Here is a 23,213-nt window from a genome sequence, read left to right as displayed (position 1 = left end):
TTCTTCCTTTTCCCATGTCTGGGCAGTGCTCTCCTATCAGCTAGGTGTGCTGGGATTTGGCGATGCTGCACTAATTAAGAAGCTTCCAAACCGCTGGAAAAAATAAAAAAATAAAAAGCCAAAAAAAAAAAAAAAAAAGAGGGCGGGGAGGGGGGCAAGATGGGGCTAGACTAAATGTGTCAACAATCAGAGTAATCTATTTTCAAAGATATCATTTCTGCGACGACAGTCATTTTGCCGTTGGACCGTGAGGTCCGTTCCGCTGGCGGGGGTGGGGGCAAGAAGTGCTTAGCTCGTCAACGATCAGGCGTTTGGATCGACCCAGGCAGACCTGCGGCTGGGAAGACGGGCGTGCGGGGACCCCGTTTCCACTCTTGGGAAGAGGAAACCCGATGGCCACAGCGGAGGCCCGCTGCCCCGAGGTCAACTGGTCCTCAGGTAACAACACTTGTTGAGCGACCCTTCACCCCTAATCCGCTTCTTTATAATTTGGCTACAAAAATTCTCGCCTCCTTTGAAACCGCTTTTGAGGAGAAGATGCAATGGCTTGGGCTGGAGGCCGGGACGTCCCCCGGGTCGGATTCCCAGACACCCAGGGCTGCAGAGGTGAAAAGGGCGCAGCCCGGGCAGCAGCGGCGACAGGACAAGCAGCTGCCCGGGCGGCCGCCCACGCGGCCGCACCCGGAGATCAGCCCCCGCACGGGCGCGGGAGAGTGAGGGAGTCCAGCAGCACCTCCCAGCCTCTGCTCGCCCGCGGCTGCAGGGAGGAGTCTTGGGGCGACCGTTCCTGTTTCAGGGCGAAAAGCGTTCGCCCCTGTGCAAGTATCCACAGACCTCGCGTGTCGTTTCAACTTCTGTCCTCCCTAGTATCAGGTCGCGCAGGCACAGAAGCACAGAGCATTCATCTCGAAGGCCACTCGCCCCTCGGTCCGCGCCCCTGCCAACGGGAACCAAAACTGGACAGGAAAAGTTGCGGGGCTCTTCCCGCGTCCATCTGTCGCTCCTTCCCCAAGCTAGGGCACCCAGGAGCTAGCAGGGGTGGCGAGGCGCCCCTGCGCCCCATTTTCGGTTCCCTCACAGGGTTGGGGCCCCCGGGCGTGAGCTGGGGTGGTGCGCGCCCCTCCCCCCGGGGTGGGGGAGCTCCCCGGGGAAAGGGCGGAGGCGCCGCGCGCGGGGTGGTGGAGACGCGCCTTCTCGGCTCCTCTCCGCGTCCCGGGCCGGCGAGGGGCTGAGGGCCCGCCTGGAAACCTGGCCGAGACTGCTCAGTCCCTTCTGCGGCGCGGCGCCCCCAGAGGGTTCAGGGAGGGGCCCGGTGCGCCCTAGTCTCGGGCGCCGAGGCCGGCATGAGCGCCCGCGGGGCTGCGAGCCGGCGGGGCCCGCAGGGGGTGCGGAGCGCGCGAGTGCAGGACGCCGCGGCTGCACCCGGGGCGGTAGCTGCAGCCCGGCGGCCCGCGGTCCGCAGCGCCGCGGCTCCTCTGGGTCATCTCCCGCAGCTCCGACACCCCTCCTCCGGGCGGGTTCTCTAGCCCGGAGGGGCTGATTGAAACGACTCAAAAAAAAAAAAAAAAAAAGAAGCCGCATTGGAGGAGCCTGACCGCAGGACCCCTCCTCCCTGGGCGCCCCCTCCCCCTCCCCCCTCCTCCCCCTCCTCCCCCTCCGCCCCCCCCTCCGACTCCCGGGCGCCCGCCTCCCTGCTTTGCGGACTGTCTCCCGACACGCCGGCTGAGAGCCCTTTTTGACTGCGAGCGGCCGCAGCGGAGTCGAGGCGGCGGCGCGGGACCTGCAGTCGCCCAGGATTCCCTCCAGGTGACGATGCTCTGGTTCTCCGGCGTCAGGGCTCTGGCTGAGCGTCCCTGCCGGCGCTCGCCCGGGATTACCTGCTGCGTCTTGCTGCTGCTCAATTGCTCGGGGGTCCCCATGTCTCTGGCTTCCTCCTTCTTGACAGGTAGGGGAGGGGACGGGAGGGACCGGCCCTCCTGGACGCTGGCTTGGTACCTGAGAGGAGGCGCTGGCATGCCCCGGGGATGGGAGGGCGAGGAGCGCGTACCTGGATGCCTTCCCTTCGCAGGCTTGCTGGGGAAGAGAAGTCCGGGGAGTAAAGGGGTGAGAAGGCGGTTGATTTCAATGGAGTGATAACAGACATTCTTCCATATTACATTTGGGAATTCCCATTATTTATTTTTAATGTTTTCCTCAACCCTTATTTTAATCACTTCTCATCCTATACAATTAAGGCAGAAAAAAATGCACCGTTTTACCAACATCCTCTTTTCTCCTCTGTGAGGTTCCAGTATGCCTTCTGTGCTATTGGTCCTTTATAAAGCAACCATTCGCCAGACCTTGAATTTAAAGAAACTATCATATTTAAAAAGGGTAATAATCTCGGGATATACTAATTATATGTTTTCAGGCAGGTGAAGACCTCAGCTGCTTTTCTGAAGGACATGCTTTACTGACACCTGGTGCAGAAAAGAAAATATTGAGTCAATTTCTAAGGGAAGAGAAAAGAGGATTGTGTTTCAAAAAGTGGTTTCAGCTCAAGACAATATTAGGCAGATCCATATAAAGGCCTGTTCATCGACACAATCCTGAATTTTGTTCAAATTGAATATCTACCTTAATGGCAAATTTAATTTTCATTTTTATAGGAGTGGGGTATGTTTAGTTGAAATGCCTTCATAAAAGCCTGTTATTAATAGATTGAGTGAAATATTTAGAATTGTGCTGAAATCGACTGAGAACAGAAAATCTATATATATGTCACAGCTTTTTCTTTTTTAATCTGTGCAAATGAAACTACTTTAAATGGATTTGTGTGTTAGTGTGTGTGCGGGAATTTGTCATCGGTGAGTTTGATAATTTAAAACTCATTAAGGTTTTATGAATTCAGAGTAGTGGTTTCAAAAGCGATTTATGTTAAATTGTAAAATTTGTGATAATGCCACTAAGTTTAAATTAATTTTTTCCCCTACTCTTTAGGTTCTGTTGCAAAATGTGAAAATGAAGGCGAAGTCCTCCAGATCCCATTCATTACCGACAACCCTTGTATAATGTGTGTCTGCTTGGTAAGTGTGGAGATCAGGTAATATGCACTCAACTGCTCCCTCTGACAAGGTGAATCCATTAAATGTAGTAATATAATCAGACCTTAAAAATTGTCTTTAGTCCTTACAAAGCTGCACATAGTAGGTACTCAGCAGTAGCTTGTGAAACGAATTTAGTTGAATATGTGAGTTTTATGGCCTTGGGCAGTTTCCATTTCAGCATGAAGAGAATTCTTATCTTTGACATCATGGTCACAGAAGTAAACTAAAGATGGACGATATATGACATTGTTTCAGTGATAATTACAGTCTGCTATGCCTCTTCTTGATAATAGCTATTGCTACCAATCAGGGGTATCACCAGAATTTCTGCCTTGGGTCTATGCTCTGAGTTCAGCAGGAAAATGATAAGATAATATTTAGGTATAAAGGTCAGGGATATGGTATGTGACAAGGGGAAGGCGAGGTGACAGTCATAAAGGGCAAAAAAAAATGTAATCTTGGATTTCTTTACCTTTTATACCTTAAACTGTCAAACACAGTCTTTATTTCTGATGGGAAAGGGTGAGTCAGAAAGGAAAATTCTTTCCTTAATAGAGAATGACACTTGGCTATCAGCTGCTTAGTTGACACCGCAGCTGTTAGTAGATTTTTAAAAAATAATTTGTTTCCATTTATTTCAGCTTAATAGTCAATGATAAGTCTAATAAGTAACCATATGGGGGATATTAAAATTTATATGAATAAGAATTTCTGAGATGAAATAGAGACCCACAAAGAGCAGCATTTTGGCTTAAAAGTGTTTTACATGCCACTCACTTTTGGCAAACCTTGATTAAAAACTACCACACCACAAAACCCTGATGGAAATGCATTAAGGACGTCAAACGCTAAGCCCAAAAGTGATAGATGACTACTCCTTGCCAGATCGGCATTCAGTATGGAACTGGAGAAGGGATCCTTCTCTGTTTAGGCAAAAGCTAAGCCATCTGAGTCCAAACTACCCAAACTTTTTCTTGACAAGAGATGAAGTCAATGTTGAGAAGTGATAATTGGGTTAAGGTGAATGCCTGTATGAAATGATTTTCAGGTTCTGAGGACCAAGGAAATCAACAGAAACTATAGAACGTGCATTACTTTTGCTGGCGACCATAAATAATCCTCCCTAATAAAAAGGACCTAAGAGAGAGGGGCTCTTTAGACATTGTGTTTCTGTGTTGCCATGTTAATTACTGATCTTTCACCAGGGACCTGTTGGAAAGAAGCTTTGTGTTTAAATTTTGACTCGGTTTTAGATTTACAAATGCAGGGGTAGGTGGAGGTGGATAATCTATTTTTTTCTCATTTTCTTTTTCATTTCTCTCATATCTCTCATGTAAGAAAGTGAATTATTTTATCTTAATCTCTTAAGATTTCAGAGGAAATTACCCTAAGTAATATTTAAATATGCTTGGAGCTCCACGTGTGAAAATATTGTTTTTCTCTCCAGTAATATTACTACTTATAAAGCTCAGTTATACAGTTTGGGTTTTGCAAACCATGGTCAAATCACATTATAAAAAATTCTGCACATGGCACCTCCCTTCCAGCACTCTTTCCTGGGTCCAGTAGAGTGCCTTTCTCTCAAAGAGGACACTTAACTGATAAGAGTATAGATGTTATAGTCCTGTCGTTTTGAAGGTAAAAGAATGACTCTAAAGAGAAGAGGTTCAGAAGGCAGGTAGGTTCATTTATGTCTTTACATAACGTTATAACATTTGGAGGGCTTTGCCTTGGGTGAGAGTTGTCAGAAATTCTTTCTAAACAGGTAATGTCCAGAATTTGGCAATGGGATTCCCTCATTATTTGGAAGATGCCTGAGAGCTCTTTTACTAGCTGAAAAGCTCCATAATGTATTATTGTAACCTTTGTAGGGACTTAGAATTATGGATTCCGAGTTGTCACAGTCATTATTGCTTCATTTGTAACATTTGTAATGATTTGGTAGAATCGAGTAAGTCTAGATGGCTGACCATTTCTCTATGCATATACTTCTGTAAGTTTCTGGAGGACCCGCTACAGCCCATGGATTCCAAAGCACGCTGGACTGCCACCAGGGTGCTTGCCATTTTTATACATAGCCTGGAAGGTGGATATATACTTAGCAGATTGATAGCATTAGCAATAGCAACTGGGATTTATGAAACACTTTATACTCACCAGACACTTATCTAGCCTGCATGATTTCACTGAATCCTCATGTAATTCCTTTGAGGATTATTATTCCTATTTTACAAAAAAGGAAACTGAGGCTTAGAGAGGCTAAGTAGCTTGTGAAGGTCACATTCTGGTAAACGGCAGGGCTGAAACTCACTCTGGGTTTTGTCTGACTCTAACGTACAAGCCTAAAATCATGAGAAGTAGGTTATTTGTCCAGTTAAAGACGTAAAAAAAAAAAGAAAAAAAGCTAGGGAAAATAGAAAGGTCACTGCGTTATTTAACCTTTAGGCATCTCTCGAGTTATTTTCTTTTTCTTTGCACCGTTTAGGAGTCCGGTTAGTTGACATTTGTTAATCACGTTATATGGAAGGAAAATCTCATTATGAGTTCAGTTGACACGCAGGGAGCTTCAGTTGTGAGCTAGTTTTATGTATGTACATTAGGAGGGTATGTAATAGTCTAAACTGTACTTTGGATAAAGAAAATAGTCATATTTAGTTTGTGTTGGTCCAGCCTTTTGGCAGAAAGTTACCTAAGGCTGAGCCTAAGCTCATATCTTGTTTCATAACATGTACTAAAAAAAAGCTAACCTCAACATACGCTTAAAAAAGACGTAAAATGTTACAGTTGGGAGGAAATAGGTGGCATAAAGTCCTGTATATAATTACAGTGTAAAAGCTTGAAAAACCTCACAAAATCAACTCAGCCTGATTTAAACTTTTAAGCTCTGAAATGTTTCAAAGGTGGAATGAGCTCATTTCTGTGGGGATTTTGAGGATGACAGCAGGTACAGTGGCCACAGTCAGCAGAGCCGAATAATGTTATTCTCGTTTATCATCGTCTGTGTAGATGCGAGTATCTTGCCAAAGCCAGTAGTGGTCCAAGAATAACCTGTTGGTTAGCTGGTGATGGATATCATTTTAAAGCATATGGGCCAAAGACCTTCAGCTGGTCCGTTCGAGAAGATGAGAAATTGGCCTGTTGTCGTGGAATCTAGAGCACTAACTGGTGGGCAGCTTAAGTTAAAGAAGCAAGGACTTTATTGTTTAGTTAGAAAGCAAATCATGGCTTTTCCCCTGCCTTGCAAAACGGCCTTTTATGGGGCTGAGGAAGGGAGGCCCAGGCTTATTGCAGCTTTGTGTGATTGGTTTTTTTTTTTTTCTTGCTAGAATTATTTTTCCCATCGTACCCAGGAAAATATTTTGGGGCTTCCCTAAAGCACAACTGGTGGCAGCCACCAGCAGCACCCAGATAAATTAATCTAATTCTTTGGATTTTTAGGGCATCCCCAAATCCACCAAGTGTACCTGAGAAGTGGCACTCCTACTTCCCACCCCTTTTCCATCTAATTGGAGAACAGACGGAAATGGCGGAAGCCAGTGTACGCGCCCCGTGCTGGAAACCTGAGAAAACTTTGGAGGCTGGGACTCAGAAAACCAGAAGTCAGAGCTTAGTTTGGCATACATTTTGCTCAGCAAAAAACATTATTCTGAGGTTTAAATTTCCTCTTTTAAATCCAGAGGTGCAACGTAGAAATGGACCCTATGCTCATAAAAAGCAACGTGAAATTGGTGTTACAAGAAGCGTAGCTCTGCCTACCTCAGAGCCAACCAAATGGTGAAAACAGAGGCAACCTTGTCTGCTGTCTTCTGCTTTTTTAATCACAAAAATCCTCTATCGCTAAGCAATTTGCTACCAACATCTTAGATTCTCTCGGGTGCCTTATCTCTACAAAATCCCCATGGTTTTCATTGTTCAGATTATCTGGCAAGATAATAGATACCTGTTATCTGAGTGTTAGGCACATGTTTGAAGACAAGGGAGATGGACGCTTGGCATCAGGATTCGATTTGTGAGTGTGTGTGTGTCTGAGTGTGTGTGTGGAAGAGAGAGAGTGTGAGAGAGCCAAAGCGGGAGGGAGGAGGTGTTAAGTAGTGTGGATGTGTTCAGAGAGATATTGAACTTAGTATATGCACAAATACATATACTGTCATCGTTTTTGCAAAATTATTTCCTATTATTTCTAGAGTTTGGACACCTACTAAGGAATTGATGAAGATTCTTTTTTTTTCTTTGTTTAGACACTGATGTGAACAATTGCTTTTCAAGAGAACAGGCTTTTTGGGGGGGAAGGGAACTGATTTACACAAGCGCACTGCATGTCAGGGGTTGGGCTGGGTGAATTCACAAACTTGTTTAATACCATCTGAGGTAACGAGTCTTACCCATGCTTTATTGAGGCTCAGAGAGGCGAAGCAAATCTCCTGAGGCCACACAGTCACTTAGACACAGAACTGGGATGTGAAGCCAGTGTTTTGTTCCACTAAACTCATTTGCTTCTCCTGGTCATTTAACTCCTTAAAAACATCTACAAATACCTACAAGTGCTTCAGAGGGGAGTTTCCACCTCCACAAAGTGAAAACAGGCTCTCTTTGGGAGCAGTTAGAATGGTTTTGATCTTGTAGCACAAACCAAGCCTGGAATTTGGAGAGCCCTTTCAAAGGAAGAAATAGTTCAGACTGCTTTTTGGCCGGCATCCTATCTTTTTTGGCAAAGAGCTTTGGGTCTGGCATCGGGGTTCAAACTGACTCTGTTCCTTACTGGTGGTGAACTTGGACAAGTTACCTAACTCTTCTAAGCCTCAGTTTCTTCACCTGGAGAGTGGCGATAGTTAGAAATACCTAGCTGATAGGGCGGCCGGGAGAATGAAGTGCGAGGCAACGTGTAAGATGCTCGCTTAGGGCCTGGCATATAGTGAGCTTCCTAGGAGGTTTACTGTTATGTTGATGATGATATTGCTTGTTTATTCTTATTTCTTCCCGTGGAACAGGATGCAAAGGTTTATCAGGAAAGAAAAATGTGGTAGCTGATAGAGAAGAGACAGGACTAATGATGCTAAACCTGCTCATCTTTATGAATGAACAGGGTTGAGTCAATCACATTTTGTGAGTTTCTCTGTCCCTCCAGACTTGGACTGGACCAATCTCGGCTCCTTCCTGATTGGTATTGGAATCTGTGGGCCCTGGTGTAAGTTTTCCCCTGCTCTCCATTAAACATTAAAAAAACTTTCCATGGAAGAGGGACCTCCTTTTTGCAAGACACTTACATCTCTATGCCTGTGGGGTCACCTTCACGTGTACTTTTACTGGCAGAGGGAAAAGGTTGGGACTGGGAGTGTAGTAATTCTGGAAAAAACTGCCTAGTGGTCTGGCATCACAGAGATTTTCCTGGCCCACCTTGTGGAAGTGTCTAGACCCCTTTCCAGACCTGAGTGTGCTTTTGCTGCCGACTTACTCATGCACTTCCCTTCCCCATCCCCATCCCATTATACCTGAACATTCATTTTGTTTCATGGCACCGATCTTTAGCGAGCACATTGGCAGAGATTGTGTTTTACACGTAGGAGATAATACTGAGGCTAGAGAGCCCTTCACTAGACTGGAATACAAATATGACGAGGGCAGGAAACTGGGAGATGATGGGAAAAGTCAGGCAAGGCGAAATGTTGGAAACGACAGCCAATGAACACAAATTCGTGTTTGCACCCTCTGCTGTGGTGCTTCCTTCTAAGTGATGAAAGGTATATTGAAAATTTTGTGCTACAAAAGAACACAAATAGCACCGCCTTTCATGGCACCGGGAGGTCAAGTATGCTTCCTGAACTTAGTTAAGATCAGCAAATAAGCTGGGTATGTGTTTTAGGATCTCTTGATTCCCAGGTCTAATTCTATAAAACACCACTCAAGGTACAAGGGATAGCAGCCATAAATTCAATAATATTATTCTTTCTTCCTTCTCTCCACACCTCATCCCTCACTTCCATTTTATTTTATTATTTTTAGCCTTTTCTGTGTTTGAATCCTTATGCTGGTTGGGCGTCTTTGCAGAGACCAAGACCAATAGTTTGAGTCTTGCTGGGAGACAGACACATGGAGAGTTAAGTTCTATAGGAGAGAGAGAGAAGCGCTATAATAGACTGGAACCCAAATACTAAGTGTAGGTGAATTCTGACTGGTGGCTGGGATCTCGACAGGAGAGAAAGCTACTTCAAGCAAGGCATCGGTTGAGGAAAGGCACGGAAGCTTGTGCACCGGCTACTTGTGGGAATGGCAAAGTCCAGTGAGACCAATGTGTTGAAGGGAGTGAGAGTTAGAAAACTTGGTGCGAACCAGCATGGGGCTCCCCCTTGATCGCAGTAATCAGGAGATCAGGTTCATTCAAAAGTCATGGGGGAGCCATTTAATGTTTTCCTGTAGCACCCAACAATATAAGATGCATTTTATATAAATGCCTTTAGGGGCTTTTATGGGGGATGTTTAAAGTGTGGAGACACTGGAGTTTGGACAAGACTGCAGGGATGTTGTGTGATCAGGTGAGAGCAAATGGGGCCTGAAACAGGGATGGGCAAGAATAGAGAAAGCTTTGGGCTAGGCCATTGTCACTCATTCTTTGAATTTCTTTAACCTTCTTCCAGTTCTAGAATATTTGGATTAAATTACTCCAAACCACACCCAGCAAGAGACAGTGATTAAAATGCAGTAGTCATTACACTGGAATGATGTCTCTGTACCTCAGTCATTTTGAAAATCACTTGGCATCTTTACAGCAGGGTGCTGCTGCTTGAATAGAATGGTTTACTTCCCAGAGCTCAGTCTCAAGATTTCCTTTTGGGTGCCAGCTCTTTCATCTTACTCACAGTAAGCAATTTGTTACCGTATACTCTTGCCTGACCATTTGGGCAGTCTGATATATGTTACCGTGATGGTACGTTTGTTCAGGTGTAGCACAAATTTCATAACCTCATCAAAACTGGGTCTTTCACCTTAATGGAGCCACCACACTGCCATGACACTGAGAACCAGTAGATGTGCAGAGGTGTTTGGAGTCCAAGTTGATAAGACCTGGTGATAAAAGGATGGCAGAAGTGAGAGAACATAGTGGAGAGTTCTAGCCAATGTTAGAGATAATGTAAGTAGAGAAATGATCAGGGATGTGTGTGTGTGGGGGGTAATTATGAGTCTGGGCTTGATGAGTTGTGGGTTGATTAACCATCAAAGGAGAAAAGTTGTGCAGTCCAAGGCAGAAGATGTTTGAAATGAAAGTCCAGTGGTATTAAATATTGCAGGTGGTTAGACTGAAGATCCTAGGAGAGTATCAAAGAAGGAGCTTGTTCATCTTCTTGTTCCACATTTGGTTTAACAAGAAATGATACCCATCTCCCTCATACTGATTCAGCTGTTTGTTTGTACACAGCATTGAATTGAATTGATCATGGAATTGAATTGAATTGACCCAATTTGTCAAGAAACTAAAACTAAGACTGCTATAAGGATTTTGAAAATTCAGTTAAAAAATCACAAATTTTCCAAACTTTGATTTTAAAAGATCTTAGCAAAAGTGAATGAATACCATATGGAATTTTAAAAGGTGCCAGAACAAAACTAATTTCATGGCTAAAATGTAATATACTTTTGCAAACATCTTTAGAATGTTTCCATAGTAAGCACAAAATGGACCAGGCCACACTGAGGGCATTTTTAAAATGATGAATAAGACCAACAATATAAAAGAGCCTGACCAATATAAAAATGTACTATTATAAACTTTCAAGTTTGCTCTATTAAACTGTTACTGGCACTTTTAAAATATTATGATATAATTTAATGCCTTAAAATCGAGGTCTTCAGGTAAAATATTTTCTCATTAAATGTTAATATCCATTTTGTCAGTGAAGTGCAGCTGTAGGGTGGCAGCTTTGGACTCTGAAGCTGTGGGTTTGAGTCTCCCCTGGGTCTCTTGGTGGCTGTGCAACATTGAGCAGACACCTTGTTGTCTCTGAACCTTCATTGTGCATACTGGGCAAGTCACAATGCTGTATACACCTTTCACCTTCATCCATAAAGACAGATAATAGTGCATACCTCCATTGTTGGCTGTAGACTTTAAATGTGGTTAAATGAGATAATACTGTGAAAGCACTTTCTAAGGAGTGTAAATAGAATTGTTATTCAAGAAGAAAGGAAAGGAAATGTCATAAGCCAGTTTTTAACAGTAATAACGTAATGAGTAATTTCCTTAGGCATGACAGTGTAGTGGTTCCAGTCTCTGCCCCTTCATAGTTGTCTGGCTTGGAGTGAGTTGGCTAAGATTTCTGCATCTCAATATCTTCATCTTCACTTCAGCTCTCTTCTCAGAACTGTGACTTTATTTTTTTTAAAGATTTATTTTTATTTATTTAATTCCCCTCCCCTCCCCCGGTTGTCTGTTTTCTGTGTCTCTTTGCTGAGTCTTGTTTCTTTGTCCGCTTCCATTGTCCTCAGCGGCACGGGAAGTGTGGGCGGCGCCATTCCTCGGCAGGCTGCTCCCTCCTTCGCGCTGGGCGGCTCTCCTTATGGGTGCACTCCTTGCGCGTGGGGCTCCCCTACGCGGGGACACCCCTGTGTAGCACTGCACTCCTTGCGCGCATCAGCACTGCGCACGGGCCAGCTCCACACGGGTCAAGGAGGCCCGGGGCTTGCCGCGGACCTCCCATGTGGTAGACCGACGCCCTAACCACTGGGCCAAAGTCCGTTTCCCAGAACTGTGACTTTAAACTTGCTAAATTCTTAAGACAGGATCTGGAACATGGTAAGTGCTGCAGAAATGATAGGTACTGCCACTCTCTAAATGCTGTGCAGTTACTGCCTATGTGGTATTTCCAAGAAGTGATTAAAACGTCTTCTTTTATTACAATTTATTGTCAACTGCTGTGCAATGTGTTTCCTCTGAATTTCTCAGGCTAGACAATGGAACTTTATTAGAGGTGACTGTTGCTCTTTGTGTTAAAAGATGGAAAACCCTGGTAGCCTTTGGGGCTTGGCAACTGGTTTGCTCCTCTATTTTTCATCTTCAGCAGTGCATCTGCTTGATCTGCATCCGTCTATGGACAAACGTATCACAGTGTTGCTTTCACAGTGAGACCCAGTTGTCCTGTGGCACCTGCCACTGAATCAGGAAGGTGGGAGGCTGAAAAGTAAAGTGGATTCCTGTGGTGTGGTACAGAGTCTTGCTTTGCCACCGGCTGTGGACACCCGTACAGACCTGCGGTGTAGGGCCCTGTCCTCCAAACTGTCAGCCCATTCCAACTGGTGTGACCGGGTGTAGACCCAGGGGTGCCCACACCCAGCTTTGATGGTTTGTGACCAGCTGTCCTGTCAACTGCTCTGAGACTGCCTCTTTCTCTCTTGGGTAGCGTGTTCTGCCTTGCTGTGTAGTCGGTGCGTGAATTCATGTCATGAGAGATGCAGACCTAAAGTGTAAGAACCTTGTCATGGCCATCTCTGTCAGCTCCATGGCTTCAGGGAAAGGTCCACAACCTTGGGACTTGAGTGGGAGTTAGGCTGGAGTTTCCTGTTTATAGTTTGGGTTGTGAACACTTGGGATAGCTCCCCCCAGAATGGAACTCCAAGTTTCAAAACACAATTCTCCCAGAGCATTTGTCACAGGAGGTCAACCTCCTCTATAAAAGAAAGACATCCTCAATAATCGTTACCCAAACACTTATTTTTTTCCTTGGAAAGGAATGTAATCACTTTTGAAAATATAACTTCGTATGGACCTTAAGATTTGCCTTTATTTGCGATAAAGGGAACATTTCCTTATAGAAAAGTCCCACTGTCAAAAGCAGAAGGTGACAATGCAGGAGGTGCGAAGCAGGGGCCAGTCTGCGGGATTATTTCTCTTCCCCTTTCAAAAGCCGTAATGAAAATGCCTCCCCATCCCTGGAGCTGGCATTCCAGCCATTCCCCCCGCCCCCCTCCCTCCCCCCAGCGGCTAACTCTGAAATCTCCACACAAGCCTTCATGTTTATATTAGGTTTTGGATGTTCCCTTGGCTTCTGGGAGCTGACTCTGTTGAAAATTATGTTTTTTCTTTTAAGGACAAAGGCCTTATTGTATGCACTTGTAGTATAAGTAGGTTGTTTTTTTTTTTTTAATGTTAGGTAATGGGTGATACTAACCCAGATCTGCCAAATGGAGGGTTCAAAGGTCTGTATTCTGAATGGCAATTATCAGGTTTCGGGCAGGCAGCTCAATGAGAAAAAATAAGAGGGTGGGGCCGTGAGTGTCGTCACTGTCTTTCGTGTGTCCCCAAAATGCCCTCCTTGATGGAATCACCATAAAATGACTCTCGGAGAGGATCTGCAAAGTGAACGACGGGTATCCCAGAGACACTTCAAAGAGAATGACAGTGATGAGAAAAATAATGGCGATAGCAATCACCAACCTTTTTTCACTTATTTATAAAAGCACATATTTCCCAAATAACTCTCGTATTTCTGGTTAAATAAATAGATTTGGGCTAGATGGTTTTTCGTGGCTGCTCATGCGGTAGGCGTAGGCTGACATCTTATTTTTAGCTCCCGTGTGGTGGCCTCTCCCGGTGTGCTGGCCTTTTCGGCTGCGGGTGACCTCAGAAAGCCTGTTCCCAGGAGAGACGGGCCTGGCCCAGGGAAGGGCAGGAAAACCAGAAGGCCCCGAGGGCTCCGACATTTCTCTGGGCCTCTGTGCCAGGCACTACTACTATCTTCATCACACATTTTGTCTTTTCTCTTTCTCCTTGAACATTTTCTTTTTAAAAACCTTTATCTGTCTAGGTTCCTCTTCTAGGCAAGTCGAAGGATCGCTGCGGACGATGCTGGGAATTCTTTAACCCTCTCACTGCTTTCTATGACATTTTCATCCTTCCCCATATTTATTCTTAGACCTTCTTATTAAAACATACTGTGTAATTTATTCTCTAGTTTATTTTCTAATCGGATAGACTGTTGGAGCCAAGATAGCAAAGTTGCTCCTTCCTGGCCCGAGGGCCTGGGGCTGTGTGGTGCAGGCAGCGCACCGGCGGTGGCTTCTGCCTTCCGCTGAGCTTTCCTGGGCCCCATCTGACCGTCTCTTTCTGCTTTTACCTTTCAGAAATTCATGAATTCTAGAGGCTCTCACAGCCTGTCTTGCTTTGTGGATTTATGGCACAAAACAGTAGCATCAAGACCTTCCCCTAGCCGTGTTTCTTGGTCTCTGAGGGACACTCTTTTCCTGAATGAGGACGGGAAGGAGTCATCAGGCATTCCTCTACTTGAGAGCTATTTTGCCAAAAGAGCTAGGGTCCCTCCGTGTGCCTGCGTTTATACTTGTGGGGAATGGAGTTTAGTGGAATGGAACCATTCCCAGTGTTGTTTGTTGTTGTTGTTTGTTTGTTTTTAGCAGCATGTGTATAACAACAGTTCTGGTGCTCTGAGCCCCGTCGCTGTGTGGGTGAGCCCCCGGCCTGAGCTCATTGACCCTAAGAGGGTAACTCAACTCAGAATTCGGGGAAGGGCTGCTCAGAAGAGGAGGATGCAGGAGGCTTTTTGTGAATCTCATTAGTCCAGCGGTGGCCTCTGCCGGAGGAACGAGCCCTCCTGTCTTCCTGCTGGGCTGGGCTGGAAATGCATGTACCAGATGGTGGGGGCTTCCTTTTCCACCGTGGGTGCGTGTGCATGTTGGGAATGGTTGGGATTTATTTTAAAATGTGAATACAGAAGACTGCCTCATGTGAACCATACACTGGGCAAGGGTAAAGAGAAAGTCATTTAAAATACTTTATAGCCTAGTTGACTATGCTACAGAAATGTAGAACTGCCAGATTTGGGTGGTAGGTAGAACAATAAGGAATTTTAGATATCTGACTGTTTTGGACCTTTAGCAGTTTCATATAGTCCAACCTAATCTGTACTTTGAGCACCTTTAGACATTTGCAATGGAGGTTTTTATCCTGACATGTTATTGCAATGTACCTGACAGACAGGGGCCTTTAAGTTGACGGTAAATTCACACTGGCTTCATAAAATAAAAATAAAATATGGTGATATAGTAAAATGCTAACACTTCTCCATCTGTCAATCCCCACCTCTGAATTAATGGGCTCTTCTGTTCACCCACAAGACCCCTCTGGAAGAGGGGTCAGCGCTCAGCTTAGAGCTGGGAGCATATGGTAGGTACGCAGGAAATGTGGGAACTGAATTGCGGGATTGAAATGGGGAAATGATTGATGGTCATTAAACTCGGCACATATTTATTGAGCATTTATGTTAATAATGACCCGAGGCACTGCAAGATTGGAAAAACTGTCTTTACATGAAAAAGGGAGATTAAATTATGTCCCTGATAGTTCTGAAGTTAGATACCTTTTACTGCTTTTGAGTTCTTTGAAAATTTATACCTTAAGCAAGCTATAGCTATTAATACTTGGCTGGAATATTTGATTAATCAGAACAAACTATTATTCTTTTATTGTGCTAGATTACATATATTATTATATGTATTATATATTTATGTATGTATTACTATATGTTAAATACATATATAGGCATATATTAACATAATATTTGCATAATGGTTTTAGTTTGCACACTACCTTCTATCATAACATAGTATAAAATAATAGTGTGAATGTGTGATGAACCACAGTTGTGGCAGGGGAGGTGTGTAGAGTTTTGAGCATAGGTGACAAAGGACAGACAATTGTGTTCTCATCACCTGCAGCTTCTCCTCTTCCCTCCTCCTCCACACACTTCAATTTTGACTACTTCCAGTGCCTATTTGACCTGAAGTGCTGTCTTCTCTCTCACAGTTGTATTCCTTAACACGTCAGCGGAAAGAAAGAATTTTGCCTCCAGTTTTCTCTGTTCTCTCTGCAGGGCTTCAGAAGTGGTGGTTCTCAGATTTTAATATGCATAAAGATCATCAGAGAGCTTGCTTAAAATGCAGATTCCTCAGGGCTGATTCCAGAGATTCTGATTAGGTAGGTCAGAGACAGACCAGAGAATCTTCATTTTTATTCAGTTCTTCCAGGGCTTTTTATTCAGGGGCCAGTTTTTGAAAAATCAAAAACAAAAACAAACCACACCAAACTCAAAAAACTCTTTCCAACGGAAGTTTAATGGAAAAGGGAAGGCTATATAAATATATGACTATAAATAATTCCTTGGTGAAACATCACGCTAAGTAGTGGTTGGGTACAGCTGAAATTCTGCTCTTGGAACCAAATTTTATAATAGGTCAACTCATTTAAATTACATTGTTTCTTTGGGGCTTTCGAGCAATTGCCTTGCACATTGACCATCTTTATTGAAGTACTACTTTTTTCTTCATGCCATGTTCAGTTTCAAGCCTCTCCTAGTCACCCAGTGGGAATTAATTACTTGTTTTTTGAAAGCTTTATGTTGGTTACGTTTATTACAACACTTCCTCTTGCCTCCCTTGGATTTTAATGAATTATTTATACACTTTTCTCCTCCATTGGACTTGCATCTTCTTCAGGGCAGGGATAACGCTTATTTCTATCACTCAAACCATCTAGAGCAGTGCCTTGCAAATTTCTAAGCCTCAAGAAATATTTTACAAATAAACTCTGCATTCTGGGGTCAGTCTGCACTTCATTTTCCTCAACGCTACCCTGTGAAACCCATTTTACAGTTGAGAAAATTAAGGCCCAGAAAAGTAAAGTGGCCAGGTGAAAACCACACTGCAGATGAGGGAAAGTATTAGGCCTCAATTTCAGGTCCCGGAATCCTGTCCCATCCTGGGAGTCGCCACTGAGATATCTTTCAGAGAATTCTTCCTGACCACAAGGGCTGAGAAAGCACCACAAGGTGGTGAGTGGGAAAGACCCTGGAAATACCTTCCCTGCGGATATGTTTTTGGCAGTTCTTCCTTGGGGTTTTGGTCAGGTAGAGCCCTAACTGGCGCCTTTGGGTGGAAAAGGCTGACCCTCTGGGTGGCTGCCAGCTTTTTCATGGGATGAATTCCCACAGGGATACACTTTGTTTCCTGTGGTCTCTCTGTGATGGGCAGCAGCTGCAGGATGAAGCTGATGTGACGTGTGTTTGTTGCCTCTTCAGCATGAGCCAACTTGATGTAGCAATTTGACAAAATAGCCTAGGTTTTATGACGGACTTGCTGGGGAGCCAGCAACATCTGGAGGAAGCCGGGGAAGGAATGAAGAGTTGAGGGCAAGGTGAAGTGGGAATCAGAGAGCCCACGAACCCCATCCAGTCCCAGAACCTCTACAAGGAGCCATTTGCTCCAGCCGGCAACCTATTCCAGCAGGTGCCATTCTTGTCCACAAACAGGAGCATTCTGGGAAATTTTAGTTCTTTTCTGCCCACACCTTCCTTTCCCTGCTCAGAGAGAGTTTCAGAGTCAAGCTGACCAGTTCTCATTCACGTTGCCTTCACGTACTTCTGGTCACGCTGCTAGAGTTTCTCATGCTTTTAATGAGAATACTTTTTTTTTTTACATTTTAAATGAGCCTGGTGTTTCATTGTTCCAGGATTTCACCTTTATCTTTGCCATCTTTATTATTTTTACCATGTTATTTTCTTTCTCTGTTATTAGCCTAGAATTTCCATGATGTCACTACTCCTCATCTTTGGTGTCTTGTTTGCTCAGTCTCAGTTTTTAATTCTTGGTTTTAGCCTGAGACCGCAGTGTGCCACTGCAAGTTAAATGGGTATTGTTCCTCTCTCACACACACACACACACACACACACCATGCGACCAGGTTGTTGTCATGATACTGTGTCCAGCTCAGAGCTCTCTGACTTAGGCAAGCAGTGGAAGATCTAGTAGAAGCCCAAGGAGACTTGCTTGTGATAATGATGAAAAGTCAAGAAAAGGATGATTGGGAAGAGCTAAAGGGCTGGCTCCAAGCAGGGTTCAAGCGCCCAGGTTGGGGTTTAGTAAATATTTTTCACCTAATGATGCCATGCGGATATAATTTAGCCTGATCATCAGAATGCCCAGGGGAACCTTTCACAGTCTTCAAACACAGGGGGAGGAAATATGAAAAGTTGCCACACATCTTTAGCTTCAGTCCCTCTGCTGGGCTCTCTGCCTCTCACTTCCATAGTGAGCCTCCCATCAGTTGTGGGATAATTGGCTTCTCTGCTTCTTGGCCAATGTATGCTTGAGAGTGCAGGCTTCCTCCTTAGACCCTTGGGTCCTAGTTACTCTGCTGTAGATAAGCATGACCCTAGCTTTGAGCCACACTTGTGAGGACCAGAAATTCAAAGCAGGCTGGGTCTGTTTCTGGTCAACCCAGGTTTTTGGCTTCAGGACTTCGTATAACCAAGAGAATAAACTTAAACTGAGGGTTTCCCCTTCCATTTCTTTCTGTTACTCCAAAGAGTTGAATGTTCTCTCACTTTCACACCCATCTCTGACTTCCATCTTGCCTTTGGTCACCAGTCCCTGGTGGATCTGAGCTTTCTTGGTTGGGGCCATTGGTCCTAGAACTTTGCTCTGGCTTTCTCAGTGCTTCAATTCCTAAACTTAATTTTCCTAAACTTAAATCCAGCCCCTGGGAGATGAGGTTTGGCAGCCACAGTGGTTATTAGCACCAGAGGTAAGAAGTGACCAGTGCTGGCCAAGACAGCATCTCTTGGGAGCCTCAAATAGTAGGCAGCTGCAGTCTCCTCCTGGGTTATCTGGTCTCCAGATGAATGATGGGGAAGGTGCTGAGAGAAGGTGACCTCTGGTGGCCACTGAGTTTATGTAATAATCTCAGCAAGTGATCATCAACAATTGTGCCCATGTGTGCATGCATCTAAGGGTTTATACTCACATAGCTCTCTCAGTATTTGCATGGTGGATTTAAAAGAATCATTCATGTGACTACTTTTCTTAGAACTTTTTTTGTTGGCTCTTCCTTATCTTCTCAAACTTTGAATATTAGAAGGCCCCAGGATTCAGTCAAGACCTTTTTATCATCTATAGTCATTCCCTAGGTGATTTTACACAGAGCCATGGCTTTAACACCATCTGTATGTGACACTTCCTGAATTTTATATCTCCAGACCCTTCAGCCTTTAAGTCCAGATGCATATATCTAAATGCCTACTCAGCCTCTCCACATGGATGTGGAATAGGCATCTCAAAATTAAAAAGATCTTGCTTTCCACCCTCCCCCAAACCTAGTCCTCTCCATCCACTGTCAACTGTGTTCCTCCATTTTTTTCAGGCCATTGACTGTGGGATCTTTGATTTCTCTTTCTCCCACATCCCATGTTCCATTCATTGGCAGATCTTGACAGTAAAACCTTGAGAATATATCTGATAATTTCTGTTTCCCTCATCTCTTTTGCCTTCAAACTTCCATTTACCAATGAAAGTAACCAATTAAAATATGCACTAAATTGTTTTCTGATTTGCGCAAAACCTTCTGTGGGCCTCTTGTCTCTTTGAGAATGAAGTTTGAAGTGTAACTGTGTCTACATGGTCGTGCGTGGTCTGGCTCCCCACGACATCTCTGGCGTCATCTCCCAGTGCATCCTCCCTTCTCACTCTGCACCCATCACATCCCTGGCCCCTTGGTACCCCTGCAGGATACCAAACACCCTCTTGACAAGCGCTTTCGTCTTTGCTCTTTTCTGTACCTAGAACACACTGACCCAATATATTTACATAGTCACTCAGGTCTCATTCGAGGGCCTTATTCTGACCAAGATCCCTAATGCTACCGTACCCCATCCCTTGTCATTCTGTTGCCTGGTCCTGCTTCATTTTCTCCCTGGCCCTCATTAGTGCCCATTAAATCACCCATGTCTTTGATTCCTGAATGTCTTCTCTCCGAGAATGTCAGCTCTAGGAAGACAGGGGCTCTCGTATGTTTTGTGCCTTCAGTACCTGGGACACTGCTGGGCCCATCCAGCATGTATTTCTTGGAGCGTGTGTACATGCAGTTGGTGTTTCATCTTTTGATTCAATAATTTAAATGTTTAACGATCTCTGCTCCCCAAATACAAATTATGAACTTCCCTGTCTACTGTGAACTGTACTTTTCTATAGTGATGTCTTGCCCTGTTTGTAGTTTGCATATCATATTGGGTGGTGGGACAATTATATAAATACATTGAGAGAGGAAAAGTTGTCCTCAGTGAAAAATGATAGAATCATAACAATGTGTACAACAAGCAATAATCATCATAAAGTAAATTATTTCCTATAGAAAATAATTTTTAAAAATAGATATTTGTGCTCCAAAGGAAATTCCTTTAGTGATGAAATGCCAGTGTTCTCCAACATCTCATATTATTAAAATGATAATAATTGGTTATGGAATGTAAATTAAAGACCAGTGTGTTGGCAGTTTAGACTTTATTTATATTATGGACAAATGACTAGCAAATTAGGTTAAATATCCCCTGGTTTCCAATGATATAGGTAAAACAAACTATCCTGCTGCTCACGTGCTGTGTGATGTTGCTGCACCCACGTTGGGACACATTGGAATGTCATCATCGAAGGAGATTCCTTTTGTGGGTTAACAAATCCCAAGGTGCTGAAATACACAGGTCAAATTCTGTCTCAGTGAGGTAGCTGTGTAACAAAATGTTTAGGCTTATCGAGTGGCCCACATGGTGTCTAAAGAATGCAGGTGATTTGAATGATCTCAGGGAGTTTGTGGCAGTAGAATTGGTTGAACTAGACCTCTCCCTTGTCTGAACCCGGAAAGAGTTCCTTCCGGGTGCTTTCGTGGTGCTTTCATGGTCTTCCTGCTCTGGCCCCTCCCTCTTGGACTGTAAGCTTTTCAAGGGCAGAAGATGGACCTGACTCATATGTGCTGTTTCTAGCAAGACCTGGCATGGTGCCTCACTCAGAGCAGGGGCTCAAAGCTATTTATTTAACACATTCATGAATTTTTAGTCAGAAGGATCTGAATTTGGCAGGGAGAGGTTTTTAACCTGCAGAAATATCAAAGTTAATAGCCAAAATATGCCATTTTCTAGAGGCTATTAGTTTTCTGTTGCCACTTTTGCTGTGTTTTAGATTTTAAAGCTTCTGAGAGCTTGTTTTATGGTTAACCCTTTTTAAGCTAATTACTAAGGGTCATCATCACGGTTGATCTTTTCTTTTTTTAATTTAAATGGGGGACTCCAGCAACAGGTTTATGTTCCTGTTTTATGGCTAACCAGCCACTTTCCTTTCTTCTTAGCACCTTAATCTCAGAGGTAGATTATATGCATAATTGCAATTTGCTGATGGTTTAGTGAGTTTGAAAATGGAAACGAGTAGATTAAAATTACATTCTAAACCTATGAAAGAAATCTGTGTCTTCTCCAGTTATTTCTGGCATCTGCAAGTGGCCCTTGGGAAAGTGAAGAGAACATGCTGTTAAGGGCCCCGTGACTTAAGTCAGACCAACCCTAGCCGACAGAATTGCCTTCCCATGGGGGACACTCTCTGAGGCTGCCTTTTGCAGCTTAGTGTGACTTTCCAGCCCAGCCAGAGGTCTCCTGCCTGTCTCCTACCTGGCATGACTCAGGTTACCTGGACACCCTCTGCAGTTGGCACCACTGTGGGTACAGCTCAGGAACAGAGATTTTTCCAGCACCTGATACATCACGCCATCCTGTTATCTGGAGGCAGGATGGCAGGAACCAGTTCTAAAGTCAGTGAGGCCTCCCATCCCAAGGGCGCCTTTGAAAGGCTCTGTGATTGCTGGCGGTCAGGGTCAACTGTGCAGATGTCTTTAAAAGGGTCTCACTGGTGACCAGAAAGTTACTTTGTCAAAATGACAGATGGGCTGTGAGCAGCTCCCCCGCCCTGCCTATTCCCTGTGATGTCAGCTCCATTTACTTGTCAAGATCAGGTATTTTGGTGCACGGGGCTGCCATGAGGCAACCCATGAAAAACTCTGTTTCATCTGCTCAGTGGCTTGTTGTTGATCTGCAGGAATGAGGGGCTTTTGAAGACCTGGTGAGGTGACTGTGGGTGCAAATCCACGGAAGGGGCATGCGCTGTCAACGAGTACAGCAGGCCTGGAGGCGGACCACGGGAAGAAGGGGTTTGGCCACCACTGGTGGCTCAAGGCAGGACACGGATGGGATCCAAGACATTCAGTTTCTATGTTTTGGATGTATTTGCTTTTCTCTGGCAGAGACCCATTTCTGTGTGTAATTAAAAGCGTCCGTGAAGTTCTCAGCTTCTTTTTATGGTGGGCAAGCCTGGCTTATTTTGTGGTGGGTCAGGGTTTAGGTCAAAATAATATCTCCAGGTATCCTTCTTTAACATCATGTTGTAAGCTTTCTTATGGAAGTTACACTCTAATTTTATTTAATTTTAAAAAATGCCTGCATCTTTACCCCTCACCCCCTCCAAGGCCCCTCCTCATCTGGTCAGGAGACTCTGCACTGCCCACCAGAGACTGGACAGTCTGGCCAGTGCCCTTGAGTCTCAAGTCCTGCTGGTATTTGGAGTTGGAACCTCAGAACATGGCCCATTGTCTTTCTGTTAGTTTGAAAGAACTCACCAGAGAGGCATAAAATTATACATGGAATTTCATCGCTGCCCCCCACACCCCTATTTATGTGTTTCTTTTTGGTCAGGGGAAGAAGCTGAATCATCATTCGCCACGTGCTGAAGGTGCCTGGCAGTATAAAATAACCAAAGTGTTGGGAGAGGCAGCTGGACCCACACCCGTGCCGCCATGTTACGTTGCAGGGTTCTCCTCTCCCTCCACTCTGATTATTTCATACCTTTTTCCCAGGCTGGGACTGTTGTACAGGTTTTCTCTGGAACACCGACCCCATCCCAGGTGTTTGAGCCCATTTTCTCGTTGAGAATGAGAGGAGGGCAGGATTAGAATGTGGTCAACACAAGAGAGGGACAGAGGCCAACATTTATTGCTCTCTGTTCACACACCTGACTCCCGTCCTCTCTTAGAGGGGCACATGGTCCCTCTTCGGGTTCTCCAGCCTGCTTCTGGGCACCCAAGGATGGTGGCAAAGCTGCATCTGTGACAGGGCGAGCCGCTTTAAGTCTCCAGCTGGGTCACATTCAGTCCACTATCAGTGACATTAACGTGTCTTGCCAGTAGACCCTGTGCTCATACCATGTACAAGTATAATAAAAAACAGGCAGTGCTACTTTCTTTGGGCTACTATTTTTATT

General features: G+C 44.6%; 1 protein-coding gene across 4 annotated transcripts in view; it reads left to right on the top strand.

The window, feature by feature from the left end:
- Positions 1 to 257: 257 nt before the first annotated feature.
- The window catches only part of BMPER (BMP binding endothelial regulator), a 237,774-nt gene continuing 214,818 nt past the window's right edge, over positions 258 to 23,213 (top strand). For 2 of the 4 annotated variants that reach the window (XM_058296787.2, XM_058296784.2), the window contains exons 1-2: positions 1,399 to 1,945; positions 2,980 to 3,065. In XM_058296787.2, the coding sequence (XP_058152770.1) occupies positions 1,813 to 1,945; positions 2,980 to 3,065 (219 nt within the window). In that variant the 5' untranslated portion in view covers positions 1,399 to 1,812. Of the gene's footprint in view, positions 439 to 1,398; positions 1,946 to 2,979; positions 3,066 to 23,213 lie in introns of those variants that run through there. The other 2 variants (XM_058296785.2, XM_058296786.2) reach the window with 2 other exon arrangements.

This window comes from Dasypus novemcinctus, chromosome 5 (assembly GCF_030445035.2).
Source record: "Dasypus novemcinctus isolate mDasNov1 chromosome 5, mDasNov1.1.hap2, whole genome shotgun sequence".
Taxonomy (NCBI): Eukaryota; Metazoa; Chordata; class Mammalia; order Cingulata; family Dasypodidae; genus Dasypus; species Dasypus novemcinctus.
The sequence above is the reverse complement of the archived record's forward strand: the minus strand, read 5'-3'. Positions and strand labels throughout refer to the sequence as shown.